General features: G+C 43.1%; 1 protein-coding gene across 2 annotated transcripts in view; it reads right to left on the bottom strand.

The window, feature by feature from the left end:
- Positions 1–21,898, bottom strand: part of TRAF3IP1 (TRAF3 interacting protein 1) — a 29,065-nt gene extending 7,167 nt beyond the window's left edge. Inside the window, exons 1-15 of one of the 2 annotated variants that reach the window (XM_072121496.1) lie at positions 21,580–21,898; positions 18,678–18,746; positions 14,913–15,074; positions 13,948–14,091; positions 11,595–12,149; positions 8,098–8,175; positions 7,708–7,728; positions 7,449–7,527; positions 6,297–6,317; positions 5,905–5,974; positions 5,717–5,800; positions 4,943–5,069; positions 4,825–4,861; positions 3,913–3,980; positions 2,569–2,792 (exon numbers count right to left, since the gene is read on the bottom strand). In XM_072121496.1, coding sequence (XP_071977597.1) covers positions 2,569–2,792; positions 3,913–3,980; positions 4,825–4,861; positions 4,943–5,069; positions 5,717–5,800; positions 5,905–5,974; positions 6,297–6,317; positions 7,449–7,527; positions 7,708–7,728; positions 8,098–8,175; positions 11,595–12,149; positions 13,948–14,091; positions 14,913–15,074; positions 18,678–18,746; positions 21,580–21,702 — 1,862 coding nt within the window. In that variant the 5' untranslated portion in view covers positions 21,703–21,898. The remainder of the gene's footprint in view (positions 1–2,568; positions 2,793–3,912; positions 3,981–4,824; positions 4,862–4,942; positions 5,070–5,716; positions 5,801–5,904; positions 5,975–6,296; positions 6,318–7,448; positions 7,528–7,707; positions 7,729–8,097; positions 8,176–11,594; positions 12,150–13,947; positions 14,092–14,912; positions 15,075–18,677; positions 18,747–21,579) is intronic. The other variant, XM_072121497.1, reaches the window with a different exon arrangement.
- Between the last annotated feature and the right edge of the window lie 5,626 nt (positions 21,899–27,524).

The raw sequence follows: 27,524 nt of genomic DNA, 5'->3' as shown, positions 1-27,524 counted from the left end.
CCTGGATTATGTAATAGTTCACATTACCTTAGGTATTTGTGGAACCACCGCTCACAGCCGGGATCATTCACATTACTTTGTGTATCTGTGGAAACTATTCACAGCAAGGATTATGTAATTATTCACATTACCTTGGGTATTTGTGGAACCACCGCTCACAGCTGGGATCATTCACATTACTTTGTGTATCTGTGTAAACTATTCACAGCAAGGATTATGTAATTATTCACATTTCCTTGGGTATTTGTGGAACCACTTAACTGCAAGGAATATAGCATCATTCACATTACTCTGTATCTGTGGAACGATTCACAGCAAGGGATATATCATAATTCACATTACCCTGCATCTGTGAAACTATTTCCAGCAAGGATTGAGGCATAATTAACAATATACTCTATACCTCAGGTGATACAATTGCTGAAAGAAAAGATTATGGTATTAATCATATTACCAGTTCCCTATCTTGGCCTCACAACTCCAGGTCTGAGGTTGGGGGGGGGGGGGGGGTGACTCCTAGTCAGGCTCCGTGAGCCTGATGGATTCCCATCTTTCAGTGTGTGGACACTCAAAGGCCACCTTCTCAGCGAATACATAGTCAAATGTAAATGTGTTAATGGTCCCGCAACCACAATGTGCTATATGAATAAACCTTTTATATCCTATTGTATGTAGGATGTACAAGGTTGGAGAGAGCAGTTTGAATTAGGTTAGGAAACTGCACATCTGTTACCAAACTGCAATATGCCAACACTCAGTTGTTAAAACCTAACAAGTTTGCAGGCATAGCCCATATAACAAATGTTTTACTACATCTTGTAATCTTGAGTTTCCAAATGATCAATGTTGATGGGAACTCACTTTTAGTCCAGGCCAAGCATAATAAAAGCAGCATGTGGTTCATCAGACCTTCCAAGATAACTGAAGAGTAACCATGTGCTCTGTGAGGGGTCTCAGTCCTGCACATCTCTCCACCTAGGAGGAGAGGCTAACCTGCAAGTCGTTAGATAATTAACTGAACCTGCAAGAGTAATTAATCAAAAGCTGTGACTTGAGCTACTAACCAGGATTACAGACCATCTTCCCATTCTGGGACTTGCAGATTTAAATGCTGCATAGATGCAGCCCCCTCACAAAAGCAAGCATGTTTGAGTTTAGAATGGCTGGTAGCTTTTCCATAAGTTAACCAAAATTCATATTACACACTACATATCCTGAGTGTAATAGAAGAAAAATAGACTTACCACCCAGAACTCTCATATAGGTACAGAGGTTCTGCCGGGTCTGCGGGGATACGGTGAGCTCCTTGTCAGGTTCCGTTAGCCCCTCAAATGGATAATCCAACAGACACAAACCAATCCAACTGGAGGCGTGTTCTGTACGGGACGCCAGAAGTCCCATCCTGTTAGCGCCATTCACCATGTGAGGTGTGTCTGGAGAGTTATCACACCATGTAACTCCGAAACCTGCTTCTAGAGATGTCGGACACGGCTGGGCTCCCACTCTGGGATCAGCAGCGTGCAGCAGGAACCCCGAACAGGCGCACTCTAGTCCCCACATCATGCTGTTTCTGGGGCTAGGCTTTGGATCACTCCAGATCTGGACGATCTCCAGCTCACTGGCTGGGTTCAAAACCCTAGTACCTGTTGTCTGACAGGTACCAGGAGTTCTCTACACACTCAGGTTCCCGCCAGGGACAGGAAACCACTGAGGCAGGATAGGAAGGGCGTGTTTTTTATGCTCAGGTTTCCTGTCCCTGGGGGCGGATCCCTCTCTCTGGTTGGTGCCGTCGTGGTGATGGGGAAAAAGCAGATTTACAATGAAGCTGTAATGGGCTTCTGCTACCTGTCTTTTGTGAAAATTAGGTCCCTGGTGACAGGTTCCCTTTAAAGAGGACCTTTCACCACCGCAGACTTCCCAAACTGAACATACCAGCATGTAGTAGGCTCTAGCATCCTGATTCTGGGGCACTTGGCATTTTCCTCCTAGCCCCCTCCGTTCCAGAGATATGAGCCCTGGGATCTGACGATTCCGAGGGATGTATGGTCAGAAAGGAGGAGCTGCAGCAGGGGTGTGATTATGCCAAAAATCCTCTGACACCATGCAATCACCGTTGGATGGTGTCAGAGAACAGACTCCTCTGTAATGGGCTGAGTACGCGCCGGGCTGCACGCTCCCACCATCATGTGTCTGCATTGTCGGGTGCGCGCAACTACTTGTCCCTGCGCAGCACACGGACACAGCGTGATCTCGCGAGTGTGACCACTGTCTCCTATCAAGTACTGCATTTTACCTGACATAACAAAACAAAACAAAAAAAAAAAGCAACATTATAAAGATATTAAACTGGTGCTTAATTTTACAGTCAGGCATGGATGGACCAGAAACCACACTGAAAATCTGAGACAAATATGTATTCCACATGGAGAGGAATATATGGGCACAGCATGAATAGCACAACTGGTTAACATAGGAGAGTACGTGCAGGGATCTATCTGCAGCAGCTCAGTATGAGATGAACCTTATATCTTACGTCTGTATGATCCCTCATACTCCACCCATACATACCTTTGCTCCCGCAGAAGAACTTCTGCATGTTCTCGGTTCTCAGCCCTCCACATCTGTAATTCATTCTTCATAGTGTCCATGTCCTCTTGGATGTAGTCCATCATTTTCCCCAGTGGTAAAGCACTGCGGCACAAGATCTGGATGGAGCCCCTCAGTTTCTCAATCTCCTTTGTCACCAAATCTTTCTCTTTTTTTCTTCCGGCATCGGTCACAATTAGTTTGTCCTTATAAACACATGTAATAAAAATAGGTTAGCGCTTCTACTTAGCTCCAGATGTGCAGTTTCCCATAAGTAACAGCTGCCAACATAACAACCTCTAGGGGGCAGCAGTAAGCTTTCTTCACGTCATAGTAACACTTTACTAGATCAGGTACAAGATGGACATGAACAGCCACCAATGTCCTGGCCTTGTCCGATGTAGTCACAGGCAATGGCTTGCACTTAGCATATTCCGAGTCGCCTGCACTGAATGCTCTGTAGTTTGTTACTACTTAACACCACAATCTTGTCTCCACAACAAAGCCTTTATCAATGATTAATGAGCATCATAACAATGAGTATCAGGAGAAGTATATCCAGGCATTGCAGCTCAAGCTCCTGTGGTCATCAGAGTCCACTAACCGCAAGCTTATTAAAACTATAATTTCCCTTCTACAGCTGAAGATCTGCGGGTCTCTCAGGGTCCATATACTAAACGGAGCGAAAATTAACTATGCTGCTAGAGAAACAGCAACTCCTGTGATTACAAAGCCCGTCTAGAGGATGGATAGAAGGAGCACCAGTTGATTGCCTCCGATATGAGAAAATATCATTGTCTGCCTGATGAAGAAGTCAGTTTAGGCTACAGAAAGCACAGTATATAACCCAACAACAGAATAATACAGAACTGTGCTATGGCTCACACGAATGTACTGGTGACTCAAAATGACATATGTATATGAGAAGAACTTGTATCGATTCACATACATTGTCACAGTACGGGCCAGGACCCGGTTACCCACTTACCACGGGAACACAGTTGTAGAATGGGTCCCATTGTAACAAGCTCAGATCCTGGTCTTTTAACCGCTTTGATATTGCAGTCTAGAGTATCAAGTTTAAAAGGGGTTACGGACACCCTCATGGGCCTCTTGTAATGTGATTGTGGCGTCCCAAAGGTTCTTTACAGCAGCCAGAAGACTAACAATGGCTACCATTGCTGCCTTCTTAGCACTCCTATAAGGATGGGCCCTGGATGCTGGTGGCGATATTACACTTGTGGAATGTAATAGTGATCAATCCTATATCATAAGGGTCTATAATAGTAAAGCTGCTTTATTTTTCTGCTCAGTTCCATCTCCTACCTTACTAGAGACATCATGTTGCGTCTCATAGTCTTTCTTGGTTTCTAAGATTTTCTTAACGAGACTACCTAAAAAAGAAACACAGAGAAAACCTCAGATATCAGCATTTATACAACCACACCATTGAATATTTATTCTAAAGCCATTCTGGATGCCTCTATCGATCATTAGGGAAAGGATCTTTTTGAACTTGTTCTAAAGAGAACTGCATAATCTGACAATATTAACCCCCTCCTTATTGAAGTATCAAAATCAGTCTGTGGTTGTGTGAAGTAAAGCAGGGGTATTCCTGCAGACGACGCTATAGAGAATAGGGGCCACTACAACATGAGCCCATGAGTGCCCCCATATGAATGGCCACTACTACATTCACTTCTAAAGAACTGGTGACAAGGGCCGTCCTGGAAGTCCCATAGAAGTCAGAGAGATTGTGGCCGTGATTTATATAGATGTTGAGGTCTGGGAGGTCTTGGTCAGAGAAGACATGAGATTAGATTATGGGACTTTGTGAAAAGTCCTATTTTGGAAAGGGCTGCAGGTTCCATTGCTTGGGAGCAGGGAACAATGCCCCACATTTATGTAAAAATAGTGCGAACTGCACAATGCACAGTTTGCCCGTAGAGGGGGTGCAAACACGGTCTTCACGAATCTGGTGAACCCTGCACTACTCTGGCAGAATGCAACATTTTTCTTTGGCGTTCATGCTGCAGAATTGTGGCGCTCGGTCCGACTAAGCAGTAACACTCCCCTTTTGGTGTACAGTTTTTCTGTCTTGTCGGACACGGAGCAGCCGCGACACAAAACTGGCGCAGACACTTTATAAATACATATGCAAGCAGTTTGCACGTTCTTTCTAGTGCAAAGTCTGACAGAAAACGGGTTATACCAAGAAACAACCAAGTCTTCTCTTACCATGTTTCTCATCTCCAGGGAGATCCATTTCTTGCTCCTAATTAGAGAAAACAAGTAAGATTTTTGGTATATTTAGGTGATGTAGCACAGCGCAAAGTTTTACAGTTAGGACACTTACTAGCTCCATTTTGGGCATCTCTGAAAGCGGAGGTGAAGCTTCTTCAACCACAAATTCATTGTCGTCGTCAGCATCGTCCTTCTGCTTGTCTACTATGACATTAGATACACCTTTCCCACTGCTAACCCTAGATGTTTATAGGTAAGAAGACACAAGTATTGTAAAAGATATTCATCTCTAAACTACCATGGAAGACTATGAATAGCCGAGTGATTTGGTGAGTAGTATATATGCTTAGGTCCTGTTTTTATTCTAACCAAATAGAACATCTGCTTGTGGAGCTGATCCGGAAGTCCGATAAAAACAAAATTAAGCACAGGACCCCGCTACATAGATTGCTATTGGAAATCTGCAGTACGAGACAGCTAAGAGGGACTTGCTATCAACAGTTTTGCAAGGTACTGAGCACTGCACCCACCTACATGGGCCACCTAGGGGATAAATGTAATTTATGGGGAAAAACCCTTTGAGTTATGCCCCAGACCCCATCAGTGACTTGTTTGACAATTGTGAGCTCCAATATTAGAGTCCTGTTCCCCTGTCTGAATAAAGAAACAGGCCAACAACAGGCAATCTATCAGACCACCAGAGATCGCTTGTACAGATCTTAGCCAATTTGGACAATCACTTGGCCAATGACTGGAGTACCAGTGTGTATGCCCGCCTGCCTAGTTGTACAGACAGGGGAATAGATTCCCATTGTCGTGATGAATGGGATTCTAAGAGGTGAGACCCACACCAATCTCCTGTGGATAGCATCCGTCGCCTACTCACCTTTCTGGAGCCACAACTTCCGCACTTGGTTGGCGTCTGACTCTTGGTGGTGCTGGTCTGGCACTTCCAGGTCGAGGGATTTTCCTGCAGTAAATAAAATGACAAAATAAAAACGGCAAAATTTACATTAAGGCCTGATTGTCATATAGTATAGATAATGTAAAGAATAAAAGACACTGGTGACTGACCTTTGTGCAGCAATATTTGTCTCTGCAATATCGTGACTTTCTGAATTTTGCAACTCCCTGGCTCCACCTTCTGGAAAAGAAAAAAAGAAGACTTCAAATCACCAGACAAAGTTATACGGTATGGGATGGTAACGTCTAGGCAGTGTATAGATCTATACATCTGTACAACTAATAAGAAATGACACCAATTACATTCCCTAATATAACAAAACGCTGGTCACTACCAGTAAGTTTCAGGAGTTGGATCCCCTTCCAGTTTTTTTTCCAGCAGCCAATAAACAGGGAATAGATCCGAAAACAGACACCAACAATGTTCAAACACACTACACTATGTGGAGAATACACTTGTATACTGACTAAGTCAATGATACTAAGACAACACTGGTTCTTACCTTCATCACTGGCTGCTTCTCCTGGAAAGTAAGAAATAGTAAAGATTATAATGTAATAAATCTATTTTGCAGTATTTGTCGGCCTCTGTACATTTAATATAAACTTAGCAATATGTTCATTGGACATTTATTGGGTGGCATTTGTCATAGCTTGGAAGCATACAAGTCATGAAAAAGTCACAATTCCTGGGGAACAGCTAAGAATGGCAACTTTTATCCCACTCCACCACATCCATGCCAAGTGGGCGGAGAGAAGAGCAGAGCGGGCCAGGGACCTGGAACAGGTTACTGCACCATCCTACTCCAAAAAGGACTAAAGTTAATCAGGGTGCACAGTGGGGGGGTCATTTATCTTTAGAGAGTCTATTTTTGCACGTTGTTTTTTTGTAGTTTTAGCTCTTAAATGCAGATTTTTTAGGTGCAAATTTTAAAAAAGTCACAACATTGCTTTTCGTAGCTGGAAGCAGGAGAAAAAGGCCAATTAGGCGCGAACCAGATTTACTCTTACACAAAGAACTCCCTCGCACTGCTGAAAAATGGCACAAAAAATTGCACAAATACCCCAATACCACCCAATAATTCACGAGCATACAATCAAAACAACATGCATCAGGCTAAGCTAAATCTGCTGCAATGTAGATCCGGTTTGAACATCAAGAGCAATAAGCAAGTTCTTGATAGATTCCCCCTTGTGTGTACAATGGGAGTGATGTAAAAATAGCCTAAAGGAATTCGTTTGTTATGGAGCACCTAGCCCCATTTTGCTGTGTTACAAGTTGTTTCAGCTTCCAGTGTTGTGGACAATTGAGACCAAAACAACTGATCTCATTATAAGGGGGTGCAGTTCATGTTTCAAAGGGATCCACACAGTTTTCAGCCTGGGACATTGTGATGTCTCCCAGGTATGGCCTATAAAATGTAATGGGGGTTAGACTATGGCAAGTTGTAATTGACCTTACAGTAAAGCACTGCAAAGTTATTTTTACTGCACAGTAAATGTTATAGGCTAAAATAAATGAACCAATGCCATTAGAAAATACAATTTCCCCCACAATAAAACGAGACCTTGTGTGGCTGTGTTGATTGAAAAATTTGTAAACTGAAAAGAACAAAAGCGAAAACAGCTAAGTGAGGGAAAGGGTGAATCCTTACCTTCACCACTAGGTTTTGCAGGTCTCCGCTCTCGAAGTTTTGAGGCCGACGGTCGGGAAGTTTTGGATTGGATAAGAGGCTTATAAAAAAAAAAAAAAAAATGAAAAAGAGCCAAGTTATTCAAAGTTGTTAAATTTACAGAAACAAACAAAAGACTACTATAATTTACACACAGATGGAGAGGAACTGAAAAACTGTAAACACATGAACAATGATCTATAGGGGACTAGAGCAGCCAAGACGCTGACAGTGAATATACCTCATCTGCAGCCAGAGAGGACTCCACGGAAAGGCAAAAACAAACACAATGATTACAATTATGTGATGAAAATGATACGCCAATAACATCTATTCCATACTAATCACTAGCAGCCGGCATATTGTACAGAAATCCGCAAGATGCTTCTCGCTATATGGAGCTGCACTGCTTTCATCTTCCAAATTACCATCAATTTTTAATGAAGAACATCTAAAATCAGCACATGTAAACCATCCTTTAACAAGAGTGCGATATTTATGCCGCAATAAACTTTTATTTCTCCTAGGGACCAGATTAGAAGCAATATTGCTAGAGAAATCTTGAGCCAAGTCTCCGGATGGTGGAGAGTCTTACAGCCGCCCGTACATTATAGATGTACTATACATATACCTCCTTATCTGTGATGAGTTTGTCTTCCCCCGAGGACACTTTAGAGGTTTTTCCTGTAGACTCCTCCAATGCTTTATGCTATAAAAAGACAAATTCAGAGAAATGCAGAGAAGGTGATGGAGCTCATTACATGGGATAACTTAGAGAAGTACAAAACTCTAACAAAGGGCCGAGACCACCAGCAACAGCATCTCCCCAATTCGGAGGTGGCCGAGATGTATTGTGGCACATCATGGTGGTGCCACACCTTCATTATCTAAGTTATATAGATCTCAGCCAGGGCAATACTTTATAGGGCATCTACCACCAGGATGAGCCTGAGGGGCTCCAGGCTCCATTAACATCTTTGGAGACTGGAGCCCTTCAGGCTCATTTGCATTCAGTCCTTCATCCTGGTGGTATATGCCCTTTAAAAACCTGGCTAAAGCATTAGGTGTATAATATACCAGATCCAAAAAATGATGAGAGATCCTAGATATTTCTTATGTTGAGCTAGAAAACCTACTGCTAGGGATTGTTACACCCAAATTCCATATTGTATCTATGATCCCATTCCATTGTTTTATTAGGACATTGCTGGGACTATCCTACTGTTGTATGTTAAATTATAATTTTATTACTGTCTGATGATGGTCAATAATGGGTAGTTCATGGTGATAGGCTTGACGTGATAAAAAAAAAAACTAATACAAAAAAATATATAATTTTAGTCTACAAAAATATTTATTTCTTTGTACATTTTAATTTTGAATTCCCATATCATCTTTTGGATTTTGTAGGCTTGATTATTGCACTGCTGATACCAGGCCCCCAACTTCAGGAGGTCTTTTCTCTCTTATGTCTTATGATGTGGATGCAATCGAGCTTAACATCTACGTTGCCCTCCTAATCTAAAGAAATCCTACTTTCTAAAATACATATATAAATGATTAACAGAATGATACAATACAAGAAATAAATGATCCTGAGAACTCCCAGGGTAACCAAAGACCGGGGGGGGGGGGGGGGGGGGCAAGGTGAGAAGTGTATCACCAGAGGTCACAGTTGGCAGAGGGGTCCGTCTTTAACTAGGGGTCGTCAGTAAGTCGGGTGTCCTTAAAGGACACCTGTCATCAGGTCTGTGTCACTAGTCCTGTCACCTCTACCTGTTGGAGCAGATCACAAGGATCCCATCCCAGCCTTTATCTAGTTATTTCATACATTATTCATTATAACATCATCTATTTTTTATTATGTAAATGAGGCTGGTCACATGGTCAGAGGCAGTGATGTCACTCCTGTTACCCCTCCCCTCTCCTCCGCCTGCTCATGTCTGTGTGTAATGTATAGTAAAGTATGGCTAGTGTGTGTGCTGCATCTGCTGACATCATACAGCCTCACATCATTATACAGGCTGTCAGTCATGCACTGGGGGTGTGACTGTGCCTCCCACTCATGAATAAGGTGGACAGCTTGAATATGCTAATGCTTCAGTGGACATTTCACAGGTCATTTGCATACAGCTTTAGGACCTCATTGCCTAGGCTTACAGGCATGTAGAGGGACAATGAAGGGATAGAGGCAATGCTCTCTAATGGCAGTTTATGAAAATATATTTAGTTTAGGGGGGTTATTTTGCTTGACGGGTTCTCTTTAAGTAGGGGACCACCTGTACTTTCAAACTGTCCCAAATTTGCTCGAAGTCACTGAACCATCAAAATAAATCATGGATATACCAGGGACTAGAGAGGGGTATGATTGCTAGGGGCACCAATTTGCTGGATTGGCTGTTCAGCCACCTATCCGGGAATAGGTCCGGGTCAGACAGTCAAATCTGACCATTGGTTCCGACCATCTCTACCAGGGACACATTCTCATAAATCCAGGCACTGTGACTAGGGTAATCTTCTTATATTTAGTACAATCGATGGCCTCATTCCTCCTATTAGCATAAAAATTATGCTAATGAGTTAGAGGGCTCCTAAGTGTGTTACCAGAGCCCCTCCATGCTGCAGATTCACCGACTGTTACACTGCCTCGCCCTCACCATGCTCTCCCAGCACTACAGCACAGGAAGTTTCAGCACACAGCGGGAGGGGGAAGCGTTCCTGCACACTGTAACAACCTGTGAATCTGCAGCACAGAAGGGCTATGGCGACGCCCCCTACAGCCCTTAGCATAATTTTAAAATTGGATTTTAGAAGGAAAGGGGTCATGGATAATAGATGCAAGAAGATTACAACAGTCACTGGTTTATCATGATGGATTTTGGTGGTAGATTTCCTTTAATCAGAGTTTATACCAACCCAACCCATAAAAGAAAGGAGAATAGACGTGCTAATACTGGTATCTTTGAGTAATGTAGCCACAGGTTATTAAATCAGTGTAATTTTTTACACAATAGGCGTTCAGTTTCTTTATTAATCCCTCTTCGGAGTCCTTCACACTCCCTCATGAGTCATGTTCTGACCTTGCAGTTCTCTGAGCTGTGGCCTGGATATGTTTGGGCTGCTGCTTAGCAATAAGCTGCATCCAGTGACCATGTTATTGTGTCTCTTACATGGCGGCAGTGCATATAGATGTGTGACCAAAACATTTCCTTCAGGGACGGAGGGGGTTACATAAGTTTCTTCTCCAAAGCGTTGGAGTAGAGATAATTAACCAGTCACTGAAAATTGTCAAAAGCAGAAGGATGGGGAACGTGGATGTCACATTTTCAGAGAAAACAGAACCAGCATTAAGGGAAAATTGCACCCCCTGCTGGCCAAGATGGAGGTCTTCAGGTTTGCCAACAAATACACCAAAGACAGAACAGGGATATCACATGTTATAGTATTTCCTGACATACACCACCACTGCAAGAGGCAATTGCTGTTCTTTCCCATGTATAGGAGAGGTAACTGATGTATTACACACATGCCAGTGCATACCACCCACCTGGGGGACATATAGACATGCAGTGCATACCACCCACCTGGAGGACATATAGACATACAGTGCATACCACCCACCTGGGGTACATATAGACATGCAGTGCATACCACCCACCTGGAGGACATATAGACATGCAGTGCATACCACCCACCTGGAGGACATATAGACATGCAATGCACACCACCCACCTGGAGGACAGATAGACATGCAGTGCATACCACCCACCTGGGGGACATATAGACATGCAGTGCATACCACCCACCTGGAGGACATATAGCCAAGCAGTGCATACCACCCACCTGGAGGACATATAGACATGCAGTGCATACCACCCACCTGGAGGACATATAGACATGCAGTGCATACCACCCACCTGGAGGACATATAGACATGCAGTGCATACCACCCACCTGGGGTACATATAGACATGCAGTGCATACCACCCACCTGGAGGACATATAGACATGCAGTGCATACCACCCCAGCTGTGATATACGTTGGGATGCTTTCCCCAGTATAATGGTACATTTAGCTACATATTGGGAGTTTTTATACATATTTCACCCCTGCCCCCCAATAATTACCTTGCGTTCTGTCCTTTCCTCGTCTTCTGGCTTCTCTTCTCTTCCAGTGTGTTGATCATTATCCCTTCCACGCTCTTTCCTTCTTTCCCGCTCAGGGTCTCTTTCCCTTTTGCGTTCTTTGTCCCTATCTCTTGTCCGTGTCCTTTCCTGCTCCCGCTCTCTACTACGCTCCCTGCGATCATTGTCCCTGTCACGACTGCGATGTTCTGAATTCTTCTCTTTGTCCAGGACTCGCTCCTGGTCTCTTACTTTGTCTCTCGTTCTGTCCTTCTCTTTTCCATGGCTTCCATCACTCCGTCTCTCTCTTTCCCTGCCTTTCTCTCTCTCAGACTTTTCTTTACTTCTTTCTTTATCCGTTTCTGACCTGGATTCTCTCACTCGGTTCTTTTCTTTGTCGTTTTTCTCTCCCTCTCGCAATCCATCCCTATCCATCTCTCCATTTCTCTCCCTTTCCTTTCGCCTTTCCCGTTCCTTTTTTTCCTCCTCTTTATTTTGCTGTCTGTCCTTCCGATCTCTGCTTCCACTTCTTTCTCTGATTTCAGTTTCTCTTTTATCCTAAGGACAAAAGACAAAACATTAACAGGCATTTCTCATCAGCATTTCGGATCAGCACTAAACATATTTTAAGGTGTTACAAGGAAAATGCAGTTTAATGTGCATGCAGCATGTTACAGGGCAGGAGGCGCTGAGCTCCTACATACATTCTGCACACCTCCTGCTCTATAACATACAGCCTGTCCTTACACTGCATGTCCATAGTCCAAATGTTCCCTTAAAAGTTAATCTACCATGGGAAATCTACTTTCTGAGAGATTCCCCGTCCGGAACAGCACCAGAAATAAAGTTTAATGCTTAAATATGCATTTTAATTTTTAAGGCTGCTGGGGGTGTGGAGTAGTCTCAATTGCTGCGAGGAACGTGCCAGAGCGGGTAGATTCGGGGTCTGTAGTGGCTACTGGTGGCGTGGAGTAGCCTTCACCCTGGATCTGTCTGAGGCTACTCAAAGTAGAAATTAAATTGCGCATTCCAACATTAAGCTTTATTTCCGCAGCAGCTGTATCCCTGAATTAAAAAACTTATTAAAAAACAGGATGAAGCTGCTGCACCTATGGTAGGTTTCCTTTAAGAATGCTTGCACCTTTTAGGAGTTCCCAAAAAGCTGCAATTGTATTCCTATACAAAGTACTTTCTTAAATAAATGTATATTAATCTAAACCCTTTTATAGCTGGTCTTATCCATCCGTAGTAAGGATACGCTGGGAGGATTCCTGAGGAATCCTTACAACAGGGGGCAGAAGCGTACCCCAATGTATTCTGACACAGCGGGGTACATCCTCCACAAAGGATGTTTGAGTCTTCTGTTGGAGGTTTACAGAACATACAGGAACATGTGTGCTGACTACAACCAACACAGAAACATTCACTACATCAAACACTATGCGTTATAAACATATTCAGAGCTACACTAGAGAAAGGGAGTGTCACAACGCAAAACAATGTTTTACTTTGTATTCCTAATTTTGTAGGATGCATGGATCCATGTGTATTGAAAATAAAACTATATTTAAGATTTCTATCATACTAAAGGTGAAGATATAACAATGTATAGTGGTCAATACATTTTGGGGAAAAAAAGGAATGTTTAGGCATCCGTTTTGCATGTTGAAATGGTCGCTAGAGATAGTGTATAATAAACGTCATGTGAACAGGGCTTTATAAATGCAGGTACTGCTGTGTCATAGGAAATTGGACTCACTGTACAATGAATAATCATGTAAAGAGTTTCTCTGCAGTCCTATAAATACTCTTAAGAAACAATGGGAAATTCTATATATGTTTGCTAATGGTGAACTGCCAAGATTAGAGACAAAGGGGATGACTCATTTAAAAGCCAGGATATTTGGTAGATTTTGTTACATACTTAAGTTTCCTTTCATTAAACTTACAATATCTACATACATAGAGACCCTGGATACTTTCCAATTCATGGATGAAGATACCAAACTTATTGCTGCTGATCTACACATTCAAGGAGTTGTCCCCCTTCACAGAATAGGGAATAACTTGCTGATTAGTGAGAGTTCCAGTGGTGGGGCCCCCACAAATCACTACAACAGGGTCCATTGTACCCCCAAATGAATTGGGAAAGTGCTCATGCGCCTTCCTCTCCACTTATCCTAATAGTACTTATGGAGATAGTGTGTATACTCTGCTACTTATCTCAGCGCCATAAACAGTGAATGGAGCTGCAGCCCCATTCCTTTGGGGTACAAATCACACCCATTTTTATGATCACTGGGGGTCCCACCGATCAGCTAGTTATGCCCTATCCTGTGGCTATGAGAAAACTTACCTCTTTCTCCTTGTGACTTCTCCTCTCTTCTTCCTTTGCCTCTCTGTTCTCTTTGTCCTGAGATTTGGAGCTAGATGGTGGCTTGCCTTTTAGGTCTATTTTTTCTCCTGACAATATCCTCTTTACTGCATCGTCACTGGATAACTGGTTAAACAAAGAACAAATGTTTCATACAGGCGCATCTACAGGATTTAGGTTAAGACAACAATCAGAAATCTGCTGAATCAAACCCAATACAAACACTTTATTAGGGTTAGTTCACACTTTTGTATTTTCCTTCTGTCATTCTTTTGTCACAAATTATGACCAACATGCCGTATATTTTTAGCAGAATCTGGGCACGTTCTACTAGGAATATAGGGCATACTTCTTTCTTCTTCAGGTAGAATTACTACATCTATAGATGTGCAATGTGTGCTCTTTCATTTAAGAGATATACCATCCCTGAGATCTGGACCTTGGGGACAACCACCATTGCTGATAATAAAGGCTGTCCCCTTCTGCTGTGACATGCCATGACTGAGAATGAGCATGGGGCTGGTCCGAGTTTTAAAGCTATTTCCAATCTATCCACTTGTTCCACCCGCAAAAGAATAGGCATCCTGTTCCCCTGTCTGAAATATATTCCCATTGAAAGCGCATCTACCACCAGGATGAAGGATTGTAAGACAAGCATACTGCTTCCTATGCCCTGGTTTACAAAAAAGGCTTTTCAAATTATGCAAATGAGCCAGAGGAGCTCCAGGCTCCATAAGTGTTAATGGAGCCTGGAGCCCCATAGACTCATTTGCATAATTTTATAACCTTTTTTGTAAAAAAAAAGGGCATAAGAAGCTAAAAGGAGAGCATATTCTGCCAGAAGGGACAGACACCAGTATGTCAGTGTGCTTGGTTTATATTCCTTGATCTTGGTGGTAGATGTGCTTTAATGTTGGTGGTGCATCCAGATGACATTAGGCACTTACCTTACTTAAACAGCATTTCCCTATGGCTTGTAGGAACTCATTGGTCTTCTCTGGTTCATGTCCTGCCACAACACGAGCAGGCTTAACCGAAAGTGGCTCCCCGGCGACCAGAATGACCACATCTATTGCCTTTTGTAAGAAGCTGATTTTGGCATCTTTATCCTAAATGTCAAAAACAATTTTGGGTGGTTTATCTTCTACAATGCATGACTTGATCACAGAAACTATTTATAGAAGAGAAAAAATTTGATACTCCGCTGGTGGCGAACCAATAGGTGGCACTTAGAGCCCTCTCTGTGGGAACCCATACCATTGACCCAGCACAGCATTGCACAGGCAGGAGGACTCTAAGAATCAAAGAGACGGTGCTCACAGACTTAGCTCTCTCCATACATTGGGGCTCATTTACTAAGGGTCCTGCAGCTGCGATTCCATTGGGGTTTCCCCGAGTATTTCCAATTTGCGCTGAATTGCCCTGGTTTTTTGGCGCACGCGATCGGATTGTGGCGCATCGGGGTCGGCTTTCACGCGACAGAAATAGGGGGCGTGGCCATTGGACAACCCGACGGATTCGGAAAAACAGCGTAATTTAAAAAACGATTTGTGTCGCAAGCACTCACCTGCACCAGGAAGATGAAGGTGAACTCCGCTGGACCTTAGCTCAGCAGCAACACATGCAGGATATCGGACGCACAATCTTACTGTATGAACCGAATCCTTGTCGGACAACGCGCCACGGGATCGCGACTGGACCGGGTAAGTAAATGTGCCCCATTGTGGGGCACAATGGGGCTGTATAACACAGCTGACACCCGCCTGTAACTGCCACAGTCGGTTACAGCGCCCAATCATACTTTTTCGTCATTTGTACATCCATGAATATTTTAATAAAAAAATGATCAAAAGTCATATAGGTCCCAAACTGATTTAAATTAAAATGTCAGGGTATAATGAAAAAAATGACACCTTGTATAGTTCCATACACCAAAGTGTGAAAATGTTATTGGCCTCGGAATTTGGCTGAATGGGAATTTTTTTTATTTTTTTTTTGTACAAATGATTCATTCTCTTTAAAATATACTAAAACCTATATAAATTTGGTATTCCTGTGATTGTGCCGTGACAAAAAATAATTAGGAGCACAGGATGAAAGCCTGTTTTTTTGTCAATCTCACCGCACTTGTTGTCATACAGATAACACGCAAAATTAAAAAAGTTATCGCTTTTGGAATGAGGGGAGTAAAAAAAAAGCAAAAACAAAAAATGACTGAGTACTATAAGGGTTAAACTGCACTTTGCAATAAAATGAGTGGGATTTGGTTGTAGGTTTGGCCCCTCAGGCTCTAAAAGGTTCGCCACCACTGCATACATGAGGACTAATACAGGTACTGATCCCCCTGGACCACACATAGAACCAGTTATATCACAGTTATATATATTTATAGTATTAAAAAGCTTAAAAGTTAAAAAAAGATTAAGTACATTGAATGTTTTTTTTTTTATAGTAAAGAGGTGTTCAGCAGCTGCAGCACCACAGAATGGGGCCTTGTAACTGGGCAGCCGTGTAGTCACATGTGGCACAGACTACATGTCCTACATATTCTGTAATGTCCTTAGTGTAACAGGTCAGCAGAATAATCCGGATTACATCCAGTCTGACTGTCCTGCACATAAATCAGGATTATACAACATCATCTACAGCAATGCCACCGCTGCTGTTCCCGATACAATTCTGATTTTAATTTGGCGCCTGAGACAAGTCCCCCTTTACCCCCAGACCACCTTAGTGAAATTAGTAACCACATCCTCTACACATTCATTATACATGGATCATAGGCATTTCCTCTCCATAGATCTCTGTGTGATCCCACAATCATGGTGACCCCAAAGTCATCCACTGTCACGATATTTATGGTCTTTTCATGAACCAGAAAGCTCAGAATAAGCTAAAACCATCAGGAAAGTGAATGTAACTAATAAAGAGCAGATCACAGCTATAAGCCTGTATGATACATCCGCAGCGTCAGCCTGTGGGGCCTTGTCACTGTATGTGACAGCTCAGACGTGGCGAGTAGTTGTACTCGCAGGATTTGTCCGGTGTATATTTGCGCACAGTATATTAAACTTGTCCAGCAATGATATGGTCCATATGTAAACCTATTAAGGCCAATCTCAAGGAACTTTACAATCCTCCTGCCAGTTCCCTACTAATATCAGCCATTGTATTGTGCCCTTGTATTCGCATGTAACTGGGCAACGACTGAAGAGTTTATGTGGCGGTTGCCATGTAAGCGATAGCTCGGGAATGTGCATGTGCCATGTTTTCAGGAGTGAAATCATCTTTGGTGTCACCAGTTAACACTGCATATTTACATAGCCAAGCCTATTATGGGAAATACAACACAAAAGGACCAGGATCACATTATATCTCATGGGATATGGAGTAGGAACTTGAAAGAACTGGAAACTTTTCAGAAAGCTTTGTCTGCGCTGTCGCACCTCTGACCCTGTTCACACAGCTGCTTTTTGTTTTGGGTGAAAAAAGGATCCCCACTGCTCAGGATGAACTTCTAGGAGCCATCCAAGGCAAAAAGGAAAGGGGGATATAAACAGGTGGGCATTAAAACTGTGGACTGTTTCCTGACCATTTTAGTGGAGTCAAAGTTGTGATATAAAATGGAATAACTCAGACTGTACAAATATAAAATAAATTATAAAAACTATGAAATTTCCTTTAAATGTCAGTTCTGTTACTGACCCTGACTGGAGGATTAAGCGAGGTGAACACCACAAGTAAATACCTTACAGCACAAAATACCACCCTAGAAACTAAACACTACATTTAGAGCAGACTTCTTATACTGGAGCCCTCCATTGCAGACTACTAATACAGAAGACCCCCAGAGCAGAAAATCCTCTCCTTTCCTGGCTCCTCTTCTCCCCCCTGCATGACACTTCTTCTCTCCTCCATGTCCACACTATGTTCCATGTGTAGTATAGCTGATAAGTACTTACTACTTCTGGGTCCTCTCCTGCTCCTCAGCCCTTTCAGTTCTGGGTCCTGATGCCTTTGCATGACACAGAGTGGGGCGGCAGGAGAGCCCTGGAGAAGCGAGGACTTTACTCACTGTACTCACTACCACACGGCCTCCTGCACCAATGAACGCCTCCATCAGTATGGAACTCTTTAGACTGACTGTCATCAGGGTGTAGGACGCAACTCATGGCTTGACAGGATACATGCGGCCCGTCGGGTATGGCTGCACTTTATGTACATGCTCAGCAGTGAAGCTCCTCCAATATAGATCACAGTAACAAGGCCATGGAAATGAATTCCTGCATTTATTTCATCACTGCTACAGTGACCAGGAAAATAGGACTGTGGTGTTGGTTTGGGGGAAATTCAGGAGTAAGATCCACGGTTGAGATATGGATTTTTAGCTAATTTTTCTGGTAGCATGCCATGCTCCACTTTTTGTAAAGGTATCAGCTTTTCAGTGGTACAATGCATTGATCAAGTAAACCAGTTTTTTTCTCATATTCGTCTTATGCAACATTTCCCCAGCGCTTAGAAAGATGCATAATGTTGTTTTATTTAGGGGGCTCATTTGTATTGTTCACCGGAGGCATGACGTTTCAGCAAACAGCTGTCTAAAAATCAGATGTGCATATAATATGAAGGGGATTCTGTAGGACTGTGTAAAGCTTAGAACAATGGGAAATAAAATAGCCAATAAATAATAATAATGTTATTGTGCTACTCACCTTCACGTTATCGGATTTCAGTTCAGATTCTGTGTACAAGCCCTTAAAAAACCCTGTTGTTCTAATCACCTAAAAGAATGGAAAAGTAACATACATTTCAGGAAAAAATTGTACCCCAAGTTTGACAGAATTTTTCATCATTTTAGGCTTTGTTAGAATATGATATGTTGATATATAATGGGTTCCGATAGCCTTCACCAAGGTAGGACACCCCATGTGCACGTACATATGATGGAATCTACAACTGCAAGAAAGTTGTGAAAAGGTTTTTACAGTACGATTAGGAGCCTTGCACATCAACGTATGTTCTCCCAGGTGAGAGTACAACTGGAGAGAGAAGGAGGGAGCGATCCTCACCCCTCCCCTCTCCACTAAAAGCCGGGCGGCTGTCCAGTAAAAACAGAAAACTATAGTACATGCCCGTCTGTCTCTGTCACCGCTCTGTGACCGAGTGCCATAGATGCCATACCCCATATGTTTGTCTCAACGAGGCCTTTAAAAGTATTGTAAAAACCATCAATGTATCTATTATAATAAAATGATTAATTACAATTATATCCCCTTAAATCTTAGATTGTGGGTTTCACATTTGGACCAGTTTTAAGGTCAGGCTCATAAACAGGTACATGGTTGATGGCTGGAGTCCCTGGGCTCATACTGACACTCAGACAAAAGATAAACTGCAATTGCAACATTGTTCAAATGACATTGATCACCTCCTATATCCAGAAGGACTTTAGGGCTATTCTACATGAAATACTCCTGTCATCAAACTCTTTTAGCATCTAGTAGGAGTAGATTTGTGGAATTAATGAGATCCTCCCATTAAACAGGAGTGTTATCAAGTCCTGGTCTACTGCGGTGGTCCCAAAATATGTTATCCAATATGCTGATAAATGGAGCAGATAGTCTCACATGCACAATGCAGCTCCATTCACTAAGGGAGATTCTTCTTAAAGGGAACCTACCACCACAAATCTACCTATAAAGGTAGATCGGGTGGTAGGTGGATCAATGGGACGTGAGGATAGCCTTTTAAGGGCTAATCCTCACGTCCCCACACTTTTTTGTTAACTTTTATTAGACATTTATGCAAATTTACTTATGTGGCTAGTGGGGCGTGGAGTAGCCGCTTCTGAGGCTCCGAAACAGGTGCGGGCCTGCTCTTCTGCGCATGCGCAGACGGCAGGATCGCCGGACGAGGGCGCGCAGCTACGCGGAGCTGCGCGCCGAAGATGGGTGAGTAGGAGGGTAAAGAGGCTACCGGGGCGTGGAGTAGCCGCCTCGTGTAACCTCAGATGCGGCTACTCCACGCCCCAGTAGCCGCATAAGTAAATTTGCATAAATGTCTAATAAAAGTTAACAAAAAAGTGTGGGGACGTGAGGATTAGCCCTTAAAAGGGCTATCCTCACGTCCCATTTATCCACCTACCACCCGATCTACCTTTATAGGTAGATTTGTGGTGGTAGGTTCCCTTTAAATATTTCCTGCAGAGCCATAAAGAATCAATAGAGCCGCTCCTCATGCACCTTCTTCTCCATTGCACAGTCCCATCACAAACCCCTAATGATCCTGCGGAGAAAATATTGGATAATATTACATCTTGAGCCAATCTCTTAAAGAGGTTTTTCAGGTTCAGGATTGGTCACCAATATTACTGTTGTAAAAGTTTGATTAAAGGGGTTTTCCAAAAAACTCTGCAAAATACTCTAGAGTCTGGTGTAACCAAAACGAGAAATAGTACTTACCTTTTTCTGGAAATGACTAGAGCCAGAAGAGCAGGGTAGAACAAGTCCTCCTACTCACGCACTTCCAGCCCAGCCCCAGTACCAAATATATGGAGAGAACTGCAATACTGGAACCAGAGCATGGACCAGAATTATAAACCAGGGACACTTACTAATACATCCAGGCACCGTGACTGTTGTATTTTTCTTATACTTGCAATTAATGGCCTCATTCCTTCTAAAAGCACTTTTAAAATTATGCTAATGAGCCAAAAGGCCTCTGGGGGTGTTAACAGAGGGAGGTGCTACAGCATCACAGACTATTACATTGTCTCACCATTCCCCTGCTCCCTCAGCATTTCCCACTCACAGTGCAGCAAAGTCAGCTTCAACACAAAGTGGGAGGGAAAGTGCTCCAGCACAGTGTAACAGCTTGTGAAGCTGCAATCTGGAAAGGTAAATCTGCTAAACCCAGGAGCACTTCAAATTCATTAGCATAAATTGTAACAGTTGATTTTAGATCACCGATTTTAGATCACCGAAACCATGGATAACAAATATAAGATGACCACTGTCGCAGTACCTGGATCTATGATGGAGTAGTTTACCATGCTTTATTTTGATGGTGAATTTCCTTTAACTATTTGAGGAGTTCTCCAGATGTGGATTTTCAGCACAAACATTGCATAAATCTGCAAAACGGGAACATACGCTAAGAGATCATTCAAGGATGTCAGATTCCATATCCCAAACCATGAGATCTGTCACAGACACATCAAAGGAACAGGCAAGAGACAAGCTGCTCTGGTGTATAGCTGTGTGGACGCATATAAACAGTGTATAGATGTATTAGGAATGATCATGACTGGGGCACGGGTGGGCACAGCATTCCCCCCTTCTACTGGGCGCACCTTGTACTGTATGGTGAGAGATGATAGAACTGGGACATCAGTATAGGCGCCATATTATATTAGTAGTCACTGAGAAGTGGCCTGGATAAAATGTACACAACTTATATCCCTGGAAGTGCTGGACACTGCCCCCAGCAGGTTACACAGTGTGTAAGGAGCATGCTGGGACTTGTAGTTCTCCCAGTGCCTGATGGCTACAGGTTAGTGCCCCGTCCCCAGCACTGCCTATACACTGCTCTCACAGCCGTACATGAGCCTCTCACCTCGGTCAGGATATCGTGAAGGTACCGGAATGGAGGTTTCCCCAGCAGTTTATCAGTCAGCGGCGGCTTCCTAATCACCTTCCCCAGTGATTCCTGTGTGCGGCGGACAACCGCAGGATCCATCCCGGGGACCGGGACACGGCGGTGCTGGGGGAGCAGAGGGTGAGCGGCAGAGCGGGGCTCTAGTGTACACTGGTCTCCAAGGCTCCGGTACCGTACACTCAGCACCGGCCAACCTTTCCCTTCCCACAATCCATCGCGACCACGGCACTGCGCATGCACCGCCTCCGCCGTTACCAAGCGTTCGCCGCCATGGCAACAAAGCGTAACACACACCGGGGCGGAGACTGCGTCGCCAAAAGTCACGTGACGGCGGGTTCCGTCCTGGCGCGGTGCTATAACGCGTAACGCGGCATGTTTGTCCTTGATGATTTTGATTTTAACCTAATTTTGTGGAGTTTTAAGCTTAATAAAAGACGTTTTGACCAATCACATCTGATCAGTGGCAGCATCTGTTTGTGTGACAAGCTTAAAGGCCCCTTACAATCATTTGCATATTTTTAAAAGTTTTTTTTTTTTTTTTTAAACTAGGGCACAAGAAACTAAAAGACGAGCAGATCCTGCCAGAGGGGGACACACACCAGTATGTCAATGTGCTTGGTTTACAATCTTTCATCCTGGTGCTAAATGTCCTATAAGGCTGTGTTGACATTAACATTACCAATACTCCAGAGGCGCATAAGCCTCACCCATGACCCCTAGCGTTCCACGTAATGGCCCAGATTTATTAAAGCCCATAAGGAGTGTCGCGGCTGCACTAGTTCCAACGCGTTCCGTTCCATTTCTGTCTGACCTCGCAACACATTTAAAGAGAACCCATCAGGCAAATTAACCCCCCTAAACCAAATATATTTTCATAAACTGCCATTAGAAAGCATTGCCTCTTTCCCTTCATTGTCCCTCTACATACCTGTAAACCTAAGCAATGAGGTCCTAAAGCTGTATGCAAATTACCTGTGAGATGTCCAATGAGTCATTAGCATATTCAAGCTGTCCAGCTTATTCATGAGTGGGAGGCTGTATAATGATGTGCTTCCTGGTGCTTCCGGCCACACCCCCTGCAGCCTGTGTGTGTATGAGATACTGCTATACACATGACTGACAGCCTGTATAATGGTGTAATGGCTCCTCCATGTGCTTTTTCTGGTGCTGGCGGCCCCAGCAGCCTGTGTGTGTATATGAGATACTCCTATACACATGACTGACAGCCTGTATAATGATGTGAGGTATAATGGTGTAATGGCTCCTCCATGCGCTTCCTGGTGCTGGCGCCCCCTGCAGCCTGTGTGTATGAGATACTCCTATACCCATGACTGACAGCCTGTATAATGATGTGAGGTATAATGGTGTAATGGCTCCTCCATGTGCTTCCTGGCGCTGGCAGCCCCTGCAGCCTGTGTGTGTATGAGATACTCCTATACACATGACTGACAGCCTGTATAATGTTGTGAAGTATAATGGTGTAATGGCTCCTCCATGTGCTTCCTGGTGCTGGCGGCCCCTGCAGCCTGTGTGTGTATGAGATACTCCTATACACATGACTGACAGCTTGTATAATGGTGTGAGGTATAATAGTGTAATGGCTGCTCCATGTGCTTCCTGGTGCTGGCGGCCCCTGCAGCCTGTGTGTATGAGATACTCCTATACACATGACTGACAGCCTGTATAATGGTGTGAGGTATAATAGTGTATTGGCTGCTCCATGTGTTTCCTGGTGCTGGCTCCCCCTGTAGCCTGTGTGTATAGGAGAGATACAACAGCTCCAGGCAGCCATGTTATAGCAGAACATGTCAGGTACTTGTGTAGCTGATGTCTGTGTCTCTCACATGTGTATTAGGAGGATGCAGCATGTCAGCAGATAAAGCACCGACACTAGCAATGCTTTACTAAACATTACACACAGACATGAGCAGGGGGAGGAGAGGGGAGGGGTATCAGGGGCAACATCACTGCCTCTGACCATGTGACCAGCCTCATTTACATAAAGATGATTTTATAATGATTAATGTATGAATTGACTAGATAAAGGCTGGGATGGGATCCTTGTGAGCTGCTCCAACAGGTAGAGGTGACAGAAATAGTGACAGACCTGATGACAGGTGTCGTTTAACATGCAAAGTCTGATAGAAATGTGTTGCACGGCCTGTGTTAAAGGTGAACCAAAAAAAATTTGGTGCCTTCTGTCTGAGTTGTACAGGGAGCGCCAGATCCATGAAGAACGGGTGCCACAATTCATAAATCTAGCGCCTCCTGCACACTGCACTACACTTGCAGTTTGTACTGTTTTTAGTAAAAGTGGGCCAGTGTATCATTCGTATTTCTGAATCAGTTGTTCGTATCTGCAAAATTAGGAGACACATGGACCTTTCTTTTTTTGTGGCTATACACTCACAACTAGGTTAAATGCTATTAATCCACAGCGCACAAGAACAGAAAAGAGACCCATGTTATGCAGCTATCAGAAAAATATTTTTGTGTGCCGGAGGCCTAAATATTAAAAGAATTTGGTTTCCTTCATAACGCAAAATCACAACACACCAATTAGTTTTATTCTTCACATTTTCTAAAGCATAGAGAACGGTCTTTTGAATGTTTTCCTTTTGTACACATTTATCACACAACACTGCCCCCTGCTGATCATTTGGGTTTTAGCACTTGCCCCTAGCACCCAATTTATAGATATTACATCTCACATGAGAATGTGTTGTATTTCTTTAACATGGGCACAGTACACCACAATCACCCGAATGTCACAGTGACATCCTATGTAAGTAACGGCAGGCTATTCCGCTATAAAAAAAAAGTGTAATAAGTGATAACATAAAGTAAGAGTTGTTATAAAGCAATTTCAGACAATATGTGCCATCCTGCTGTGGCAAGTTTCGTGCTTCTGTAGGTCTAGATATGATATTTTCAGCAGATGAAGCAGTCTACCTCAATAATGTCCCAGAGTTCGGCCATTACAAATCCACACCATTCATTCACTAATGAGACCACAGTGGAACTGAGGTTACAGCAACTCATGTTCAGAGGTTCACCAGTAATCTGAACCAGTCCACAAATAGAAAGTCCACAGTCCACAATAGAAATAGCCGGACTCTATTGCACTTTCTTCCCCCATAGTCACTGCATGGAACAACACTACCACAAAGTGGAGGAAATGGTTATATATCTATGCCATGTTTATATGTACTGCTATATAACTCAGGAGTTATGGCTAGTTGCTAATGGCTAGTAGCTCAGAGTATAAAAACCGGGTTAGGCTATATGTCAGAAAAAACCCAGAAATGTAGATATATTTGCTAATTTATCAAGCAGGAAAAACTGAAATATCACGTAATAAGTAACCAGACCATTTGCTGTGACACTGTTCATTTCCTTCTGATCCTCCTTGAGTTGGTTCTTCTCCATTTTTTGTATTGGACTTGATTAGGAAAGGCACACACTGGTACCATGAGTAAGAACTGAATAACAAAGTTTGAAACGCGTAGGACTTTGCATGATTGTGCCTTTTTAAATATCATGAAATAAATAGTATGTTTTAATGAGACAAGATCGGATTTTGCATTCTCCACTTCCTGAATTGTTTGCTTGTCCGACAAGAATGCCTTCTTTTCTGTGCACCAGGCTCTTAAAGAGGATGCTATATCTAACATATGGAAACTCAGTTAGTGAGTGGATGCTTAGTAAAATATTTTACGTACCTGTCTTTATAAGATCTCACAGTTCACAGAGCATGTCAGAGCACATGAAAATCATGAGGTCTAAGAAACTACTGTACCTGAGTGAAGTTGGCCCCCCACCTTGTTCAAATGTAACAAAATTGGTGTCAAAAGGTTGTGCTTCGTTTGTTCTGGTTTGTGCTTCTCAAATTTTTGTTTGTGCCGTTTTTGTTTTGAGGATATTAACAAAATTGTAAAGGTCAGCCCCCCCACACACACACATAAACAGGTGTCAAACATTTGTGCAGCAAAAATTTTCATTTGTGCTGCTATCATTTTTAAGTTATGTTTAGGTGTTTAGATAAGTTAAGGAGTTCAGGATGAACTGGTAAAAAAATAAACTTAGTGACACTTCTCTTGTTTTATCCCCAGGGGAGCTAGCAAACATGTTGGGGCACATTTACTAAGGGTCTGGGACCGCATTTCCTTCGGGTTTCCTGACTATTTCCGTTTTCTACCACATTTAACAGGGGTTTTTGGCACACGCGATCAGATTTTGCCGCAATTGTGCCGTCTTTCATGCGACACAAATGGATTGGCGTGGCTGTCGGACAACCCGACTGATTCGGACTAAGTGCGGGATTTAAAATTCAAATTGTATCGGAAGACATGCACTCACATACACCAGGAAGAAGAAGGTGAACTCCAGCGGACCAGAGCGGGGAAGCGACACATGCAGGATCTCAGGCGCAAGATCTTGTTGAATCGCGGCAGACTTCATGACTTCATCCTCTTCAGACAACCCACCTCATGGATCGCGCAGGGACCGGGTAAGTAAATGTGCCCCATTGTATTTTAGAAGGGAAAAAAATAATCAATACATTAAAAATGATAGCAGCACAAACAACAATTTTTGCTGCACAAACCAACACAAACGTAGCTCAAACGCTTGACACCAATTTTGTATGAATCGGTTAATGTGGGGGGGGGGTTGCCTGACCTTTTGACCTTTACAATTTTGTTAATATCTTCAAAACAGCAGCACAAACAAAAATTTGAACAGCACAAACATAGCACAATTGACTGGCACCAGTTATGTGTGATTTTGGTAATGTGGGGGAGGGGGGGCTGTTTGACCTCTGGATACTTTTATTAATATCTTAAAAACTATAGCAGAACAAGCGAAAATTTCTGCTGCACAAACGCTTGACACCAATTTTGTTTGATTTGAACAAGGGGGGGGGGGGGCAACTTCACTAAGGTTAAGAAACTGCCCAAGGAGCTCAGGACAACTGGTTACAATTGAAGGAAAAATGAATGCGGTCAAGTACAGAGGTATCATGGATGAAAACCTCTTCCAGAGTGCTCTGGACCTCAGACTGGGCCGAAGGTTCACCTTCCAACAAAGCAATGACCCTAAACACACAGCTAAAATAACAAAGCAGTGGCTCCAGAACAACTCTATGAGTTGAATAATTCTGGTATGATAAAATCTAATATGGATAAACCTAATTTATTAGTTTCAATTGGGCAATTGACAAGCTCACGTACATGAATTAGCAGCATTTCCTGCAACCCCCAATAAAACCTATTACAACAATACTTGTCATACTATTTTAATATAGGAACACATTTATAAATGGACCCAGATGGTTTTAGTTACACTTAATACTTCCACTATCGAACAATACTAATCCAATAAAAATGTCTGATTACCAGCTACAGCAAGACAGAAGGAACCACCTTGTACTTTCATTTACTTTTTTAGAATAGGTGGCTATATTTGATAGAGTGGGCCACACAGCAGAAGGCTCCATGCTCTGGTTAATGGCTGGGTGCTGCATCTGCAAGCTTGACAACCGCCAGCTTCAAAAACTTTGACCTGTGGTATCTGGTCATATAAATACAGTGCAGCCAGTTTTGCTGTATGTTATACTATGACTTATGAGATTTTGTCTTGTATGCAAAATTGCTATGACACCTCTATGTTAATGTTCTTAAATACATTTAAATGTTAGGCTCAGGTATTGCGGCTCATCCATGATGGCATACAGTGGCGTAACTACTTACAGGCCCGTGAGGTTAAGGGGCCCGGGGATGCACGGCAAGTCATAATTTAAAGATACCAGGTCCCTTCCTCTGTGTCCCTGCTGCGCTCATAGGCTAATTGCCTGACCCTCCCACTGCTTCCCAAACAGCTCCCCATCCGCCGGACGACACAGG

Source organism: Engystomops pustulosus, chromosome 8 (genome assembly GCF_040894005.1).
Source record: "Engystomops pustulosus chromosome 8, aEngPut4.maternal, whole genome shotgun sequence".
NCBI lineage: Eukaryota > Metazoa > Chordata > Amphibia > Anura > Leptodactylidae > Engystomops > Engystomops pustulosus.
This window is presented reverse-complemented; position numbering and strand designations above follow the sequence as displayed.